Below are 8447 nucleotides of genomic sequence, written 5' to 3'. Positions count from 1 at the left end.
AGTTTAATTTTCAATCAAAAAAGATGAAAGTTCGAGAAAAACTGTAATAGTTCGTATTTTAATCAAAAAAGATTTTTAATTTTAATCAAAAACACAGAGTAATTTTCACAAAGTGAACAACTTTTTCTTTTACCAAAAAGGCTAATTTTAAAGCCAAAATATAAGCTTTTTAAATAAAACTAATATAGGTACCATATTAAATTCAATATGGAACATTAATCATTTTAAAAATTTCAAGTTTGATTATTTTAGATGTTTAACAAAATAGTTGAATTTTCATAATACAAAGAAGAATTTTCAAGCAAAAAGGATGACTTTTCAACAAAATAGTTCAAATGTCCAGCAAAAAGGTGATTTTTCAACTAAAACTTATAAATCTACAATAAAAATAATGAATTTTTAACAAAGTAATTAACATTTTAACCAAGAAGCTTAATTTTCAACAAAGAAAGATGAAAGTTCGAGGGAAACTGTAATAGTTCATGTTTTAAGGGGGGAATGGGGAATAAGCACTTGCAAAAAAAAAATTTATTTTTTATTTTATTTTTTTGTTGTAAAATATTTTTAAAATATTGTGTCAAAATTTTAAGTAAATCAGAGCTCTTGAAGTTATAAATTTAAAGCCAACCTATCTTCAATAGACCAAACTGCACTTGAAAATATAGGAACGTGCCAGAACACAATGAAAACTACCATAAAATAATAGAATTTTTATTGGTTTTCACTACACTTTCTACGTTCGTGAAGTGCGCACAGGATAATGGAAAAAAGGAGCTGAAATCGTTAAAAAAATTAATGTTTTTCTTCTCTTATTCAATGTTTAAAATCTTCAAACGAGTTTTTCTCAAAACCACTTTTTCTACATATAAAAATCCCCCCCCCCCCACCCTCCCAACGATATTTTTGTTTACATTTTTTTATATTAACGTTGTTTTTCACTTAAAAAATGACGAAATTTATCGTACAAAATCGCATATTTTACTTAAATGATGACAAAAATAAAAAAATTCTAAAAATGATCGTTAAGGGAAGGAAAAACTTATATTTTAACTAAATTTTGCAACTTTTTTGATTTCCGGTAAATCTACGTTGAGATATCGCTGGAACCGCAAATCATCTTTTTCAAGAGGCAAAACATTCAAATACATTTACTTTAACCAGATCTCGAAAAAAAAATCATAAATATCGGTTTATATGCATTGTCCCCCCCCCCCCCACCTTAATCAAAAAAGATTTTTAATTTTAGTGAAAAATAGCTGAATTCTTTTTAAAAAGTTGCATTTCCGACCAAACAGTTGAATTTTCAGCACAAAATATCATTTTTAAGCCAAAAGGACGAATTCTAAAGAAAACAGAGTAATGTTCAAATCGAAAAATTGAATTTGCAACAAACTATTTCAATTTTCAACCAAATAATTAAATTTTCAACAAAATAGCTGATTTTTAAAGAAGAATGTTGATTTTTGAACAAACAAGTAATTTCTCAACCCAGAAAGATTAATTTTCGCAAAAGAAGGGTAAATTTTTTTTTACCAAAAAGATTAATTTTAAATCCAAAATATAAGCCTTTTAAATAATACTAATGCAGGTACCATATTAAATTTGTTATGGAAAACAATATGGAAAAAAGATGTCTCAAATTTCAAGTTCGATTATTTTGGATTTTTAACAAAATAGTTAAATTTTCATACTACAAAGACAAATTTTCAAGCAAAAAGGATGACTTTTTAACAAAATAGTCAAAATGCCAACCAAAATGGTAAATTTTCAACTAAAATTTGTAAATCTATAACTTAACTAATAAATTTTTAACAAATTAGTTAACATTTTAACCAAGTAGATCAATTTTCAACCAAAAAAGATGAAATGTCGAGGAAAACTGTAATAGTTAATATTTGAATCAAAAAAGATTTTTAATTTTAATGAAAAATAGTTAAATTCTTTAAACAAAAGGCAAGAAACTATTTCAATGTCCAATCAAATAATTAAATTTTCAACAAAATAGCAGACTTTTCAAGCAGAAACTTGATTTTTGAACAAAAAAGTACACTTTCTACCAAGAAAGATTAATTTTCCCACAAAAAGGGTAACTTTTTTTTACCAAAAAGATTAATGTTAAATCCAAAATAAAAGCTTTTTAAATATAACTAATGTAGGTACCATATTAAATTCAATATGAAGCACTAACAATTTCTGAAATTTGAGGTCGGATTACTTTGCATATAGAAAAAAAAATTGCATTCTCATAATACAAAGACGAATTTTCAACCAAAAAGGATGAATTTTTAACAAAATATTTAAAATGCCAACCAAAAAGATGAATTTTCAACTAAATTTGATAAATCTATAACCAAAATAATGAATTTTTTAAAAAAGTAGTTAAATTTTTAACCAAGTAGATTAATTTTCAACCAAAAAAGATGAAATCTCAACGAAAACTGTAACAGTTAATATTTAAATAAAAAAAGGTTTCATATTTTTATCAAATATATTTGAATTCTTTAGAAAAGGCAAATTTTCAATCAACAAGGATGAATTTTTAACAAAATAGTTAAAATTTCAAGCAAAAGGATGAATTTTCAACTAAAATTTATAAATATATAACCAAAGGAATGAATTTTTAATAAAGTAGTTAACATTTTAACCAAATAGTTGAATTTTCAGCAAAAAATATAATTTTCAAACGAAAAAGACGAATTTTCCAAAAGAGAGTGTAATGTTCAAACCGAAAAATTTAATTGGCAAGAAAAGAGTTCAATTTCCAACCAAATAATTAAATTTTCAACAAAATAGCAGATTTTTCAAGTAGAAAGTTCATTTTTTATCAAAATAGTTGCATTTTCATAATACAAAGACAAATTTTCAACTAAAATTTAAAATCTTGAACCAAAATAATGCATTTCTAACAAAGCAGTTCAAATTTTAATTAAGTAGTTTAATTTAAAAAAAATAAATCTCAACAAAAACTAAAAAAAAAAACCAAAAAAACGAATTTTCCAGAAGACACTTGAATTTTCAACAACAAAAAATCGATTTTTAATCAAGAAACAGTAATTTTGAACAAGAAAGACGACTTTTCTTCTCAAAAAAGATTAATATTAAAGCCAGCAAGACTAGTTTTCTAGTATACATTAAGCAAAAATTGGAAAAGTTAAATTTTTAGTTGAAAAAATTATTTTACAACAAGAAAAATCGAAGTTTTAACTAAAAATAATTAATTTTGAGTGTTCAACCAAAAAATAGAACCAAGTAGATGAATTCTCAACAGAAAGAGTTAAATTCTCGACATAAAATGTAGTAATTTGATATTTCAACCATGAAAATTGTGATTTTAAATAAAAAAGCAGTCCAATTCATTAAAAAATGATGATTTTCAACAAAATATTTCATTTTCAACCAAGAAATGTGACCTTTCTACCCAAAAAATATAAATTTTCAATCCAAAAAACAAATCTTCTATTTTAATCAAATAGATAAATATCTAAGAGAAAAAGACGAATTTTTTATAAGACAGTTAAATTTTCAACCAGAAGACTTGAATTTTCAAACAGAAAGTTCTACCAAAGAAAATGAAATTTCAACCAAATGACCAAATTTTCAACAAAATAATTTAATTTTTAACTAAATAGTTGAATATTCAACGAAAAAGTTGCATTTCCAAGAGAAGAAGATGCATTTTTTATAACACATTTGATTTCTCAACCAGAAAAGTTGAATTTTCAACAACAATATTCTACCAAAGAAGATACATTTTCAATCCAAATGGATGAACTTTCTATACAAAAAAGTTGCACTTTCAACTAAAAAATATGACTTTCGAAAATATTTAGAGGTTTTTAAAAATTAATTCGAAACCTAAAATGATCTCAAAAAATTAAATGTAAATTTTTGAAGATTTGAAGTAGAAAATTAAGTACCTTTTTAATAATTTGGGAAGTTTTCAACATAATAAACAAAAATTTTAAAGATTCCTAGAAAATTTGTAAACTTTTTATTTAAAAAAATTATTTTCTAGGGAAAATGTATACATTCCAAAAATTTTCAAAAGATCTCTAAAAATCTAGAAAAAAATCACGACAATTTTAGGTTTTGTCAAATAACTTTGAAAAGTTTTAAAAAATGTTAACAGAATATACATTTTTGCAGCTTTTTAAAGAATCGTGGATTTTTAAAGATTGGTTAATTTTTAAAGAATATTGAACAAGAATTTAAAAAATATATATTTTTTTAAATCGAAGATTTTAGCATTAAAATTTTTTAGAAAAAATTATTATATTTTTACAATAATTTTTCATTTGATAAGATTTAAAAAAATGGTTAATAGAATCTAGCTTTTTAAAGATGTTGAAATAAAATGTTGAAGTTCTTTTCAACTTTTTCAAACATCGTAGATTTTTAGAAATTTCTCATTTTCTCAAAAAAATGGAAAAAGGTTTAAAAATTTTTTTAAACATTTCTAAAAATGCAGAAAAAATGTGGAATTTTTTTAAATAAATAAATTCCAAAAAAATTCTCATCGTTTAAAATGATACTTAAAAGTTTAAGAAACAAAATTTAAAATTCAAGATTTTTCCAATTTTGTAATGAAATCTATATTTTTGAAGCAAAATGCTGCAGCTATTCAAAGTTTTTTAAGTGTCGTAGATTTTTAAAGATTTTTTAATTTCTAAAAAAAACAGCAAAAGCTCTCAAATCATTTTAAAAGATTTCTGAAAAATTCGACGAAATTTGGAAGAATAAAAAAATACCAGACAAAATTCTAATCATTTCATAATATATTTAAGAGTGTAAACAAAAAATTTCAGAAATAATTAAAAATCTGAAAATATTTTACTGAATTTTAAACAATACCTAGACTTTTTAAGATTTTGAGACAAAATGTTGAAGTTATTTCAAGCTTTTTCAAAAATGTCTTAATCTCTGCAAAAAATTGAAAAAGGTTTCAAAAAGTATCAAAAGATTTCTAAAAATGCCGGAAAAATGTGGTCAATTTTCAAATAAAAAAATTCGCAAAAAATCTAATCGTTAAAAAAGATACTTTATGGATTAAAAAACAAATGTCAAAATTGAAGATTTTTCCAGTTTTTTAATAAAATCTAGATTTTTCATACAAAATGTTGAAGCTATTCAAAGATTTTTCAAATATCGTATACTTTTAAAGATTTGTTAATTTCTAAAGAAAATTGAAAAAAAAAACTTGCAAAAGATTTCTGAAAATATTTTTTTTTAATCTCGAAAATTTTAGCATTAAACATTTTTAGAAAAAATTATACTAATTTTTAAAAAAATTTTATTTGAGAAGATTTTTAAAAATTCTTAGCAGAATCTAATTTTTCGAAGACGTCGAAATAAAATGCTGAAGCTATTTCAAGCTCTTTAAGAAATCGTGGATTCTTAAAAATGTCTTAATTTTTAAAGAAAATTGAAAAAGGTATCAAAAGATTTCTAAAAATGCCGAAAAATGTGGAAATTTTTAAAATAACAAAACTCCAATCGTTAAAAAAGATACTTAAAAGTTTAAAAAACAAATTTCAAATTTAAAGATTTTTCAAATTTTTTAATGAAATCTAGATTTTTGAAACAAAATGTTGAAGCTATTTAAAGCTTTTTCACATATCGTAAATTTTTAAAGATTTGTTAATTTCTACAGAAAATAAAAAAAAATGCTTTCAAACAATTTCAAAAGATTTCTGAAAAATGAGACGAAATTTGGAAAATTTAAAAAATTTCAGACAAAATTCTAATCATTTAAAAAAATATTTAAGAGTTTAAACAAAAAATTAGAGAAATAATTTTAAATCTGAAACAATTTTAATAAATTTTAAACAATATCTAGACTTTTTAAGATTTTGAAACAAAATCTTGAAGTTATTTAAAGCATTTTTTAAACATCGTAAATTTTTAAAAATTTGTTAATTTCTAAAAAAAAAATTGAAAGAACCTTTCAAAAAATGTTTGAAAATACTTTTTTAAATCTCGAAGATTTTAGCATTAAAAATTTTTAGAAAAAATTATAATAATTTTAAAAACAATTCTTAATTTGAGAAGATTTTTTAAATTTCTTAGCACAATCTAGTTTTTTGAAGACGTTGAAAAGAAATGTTAAGACTATTTCAAAAGCTTTTTCAAAAATCGTGGATTCTTGAACAAATTTTAATTTATAAAGAAAATTGAAAAAGGTTTCAAAAAATTTCAAAACATTTCGAAAAATATCGAAAAAAATTTTAAATAACAAAATTCCACAAAAATTCTAATCGTTAAAAAAGATACATATAAGTTTAAAAAACAAATTTCAAAATCGAAGATTTAAATTTTGTTTAAAAATAAAATCTAGATTTTTGAAGCAAAATGTTTGAAGATATTTAAAGCTTTTTTAAATATTGTAGATTTTTAAAGATTTTTAATTTCTAAAAAAACAGAGAAAGCTCTTAAAACATTTCAAAAGATTTATGAAAAATGCGACGAATTTTGGAAGATTTAAAAAATTTCAGACAAAATTCTAATCATTTCAAAAAATATTTAAGACTTTAAACAAAAAATTTCAGAAATAATTTTAAATCTGAAAATATTTCAATGCATTTTAAACAATCCCTAGAATTTTAAAGATTTTGAAACAAAAAGTTTTAAAAAAAGTTAAAATGTTATTTCAATATTTTTTAAAATATCGTGCATTTTTAAGGATTTGATAATTTCTAAAGAAAATTTAAAAAAAAAACTTTCAAACAATTTCAAAAGATTTCTGAAAATATTTTTTTTAAATCTCGAAGATTTTAGCATTAAAATTTTTTAGAAAAAATCAGAATTTTTAAAATAATTTTTAATGTGAGAAGTTTGTTCAAAATTCTTATCAGAATATAGTTTTCTGCAGACGTTGAAATAAAATGTTGAAGCTATTTCAACCTCTAAAGAAAATTAATCTCTAAAGAAAATTGAAAAAGGTTTCAAAAAATGTCAGAAGATTTCTAAAAATGCCGGAAAAATGTGGAAAATTTTCAAATAAAAAAATGCGCAAAAAATCTAATCGTTAAAAAAGATACTTTATGGATTAAAAAACAAATGTCAAAATTGAATATTTTTCCAATTTTGTAATAAAATCTAGATTTTGTATACAAAATGTTAAAGCTATTTAAACCTTTTTCAAATATCGTATACTTTTAAAGATTTGTTAATTTTTAAAGAAAATTGAATAAAAAACTTGCAAAACATTTCTGAAAATATTTTTTTTAATCTCGAAAATTTTAGCATTAAGCATTTTTAGAAAAAATTATACTAATTTTAAAAAAAATTTTATTTGAGAAGATTTTTTAAAATTCTTAGCAGAATCTAATTTTTTGAAGACGTTGAAATAAAATGCTGAAGCTATTTCAAGCTCTTTAAAAAATCGTGGATTCTTAAAAATGTCTTAATTTTTAAAGAAAATTGAAAAAGGTTTCAAAAAATTTCAAAAGATTTCTAAAAATGTCGGAAAAATGTGGAAAATTTTAAAATAACAAAATTCCAATCGTTAAAAAAGATACTTAAAAGATTAAAAAACAAATTTCAAATTTAAAGATTTTTCAAATTTTTTAATGAAATCTAGATTTTTGAAGCAAAATGTTGAAGCTATTTAAAGCTTTTTCACATATCGTAAATTTTTAAAGATTCATTTCAAAAAATATTTAAGAGTTTAAACAACAAATTTCAGAAATAATTTTTAATCTGAAAACACTTTAATAAATTTTAAACAATATCTAGACTTTTTAAGATTTTGAAACAAAAAGTTTAAGTTAATTCAAGCTTTTTTCAAAGATCGTACATTTTTCAAGATTTGTTAATTTCTAAAGAAAATTAAAAAACCAAAAAAAAACTTTCAAACAATTTCAAATGGCTTTTTTAAATCTTGAAGATTTTAGCATACAAAATTTGTTAGAAAAAATTTGAAAAATTTAATCAATTTCTGAAAAAATTCTAATCATTTGGAAAAATATTTAAGAGTTTCAACAAAAACATTTTTATAATAATTTTAAATTTAAAAAGATTTTACAAGTTCCATATAAAGCAAAATATTACAACATTTTAAATAATCATTTTTAAATTTAGTTTATAAAATTTAAGGAAAAGGGGAAAGTTTTTCGAGCATAGAGGGGAAAAAAGGGGGAATATGTAGAGAGAAAAGGGGAGAAACACTTTCATGAATGTCGTGCCTACCATGTTCCGATCGAACGAAGAACACGAACTCCATCGTCATATCCAAGCCCATCGTCGGGTAAGGTGAAGGTCGGATTTGGAGGCTGAGGTGTCGCAGGTGGTCCAGGTCCTGCTAACCTTGCCTGGGCAGCTTGCTGTGCCATGTGTTGTTGCACAGCTGCATGAGCCACAGCGTGTGCTTCTACATATGCTGTTCTCTGTTGTTGCTGTTGTTGCTGTTGCTGAGTACCATTTGACATTTTACTGTCTTTATTCTCTCC

At 22.6% G+C, this 8447-nt stretch overlaps 1 protein-coding gene across 2 annotated transcripts in view; it reads right to left on the bottom strand.

Annotated features, from left to right (window-relative positions):
• The window catches only part of LOC117182109 (ras-interacting protein RIP3-like), a 40037-nt gene extending 31590 nt beyond the window's left edge, over positions 1–8447 (bottom strand). For both annotated transcript variants that reach the window (XR_004468271.1, XM_033375141.1), the window contains exon 1: positions 8188–8447. Coding sequence is in view for 1 of the 2 variants with exons in the window: in XM_033375141.1 (XP_033231032.1) it covers positions 8188–8426 (239 nt within the window). In the remaining variant the exon portion in view is untranslated. The remainder of the gene's footprint in view (positions 1–8187) is intronic.

This window comes from Belonocnema kinseyi, chromosome 10, assembly GCF_010883055.1.
Source record: "Belonocnema kinseyi isolate 2016_QV_RU_SX_M_011 chromosome 10, B_treatae_v1, whole genome shotgun sequence".
Classification (NCBI taxonomy): Eukaryota; Metazoa; Arthropoda; class Insecta; order Hymenoptera; family Cynipidae; genus Belonocnema; species Belonocnema kinseyi.
Note: the sequence above shows the minus strand (reverse complement) of the source record. Positions and strands in the feature narration are given on the sequence as shown.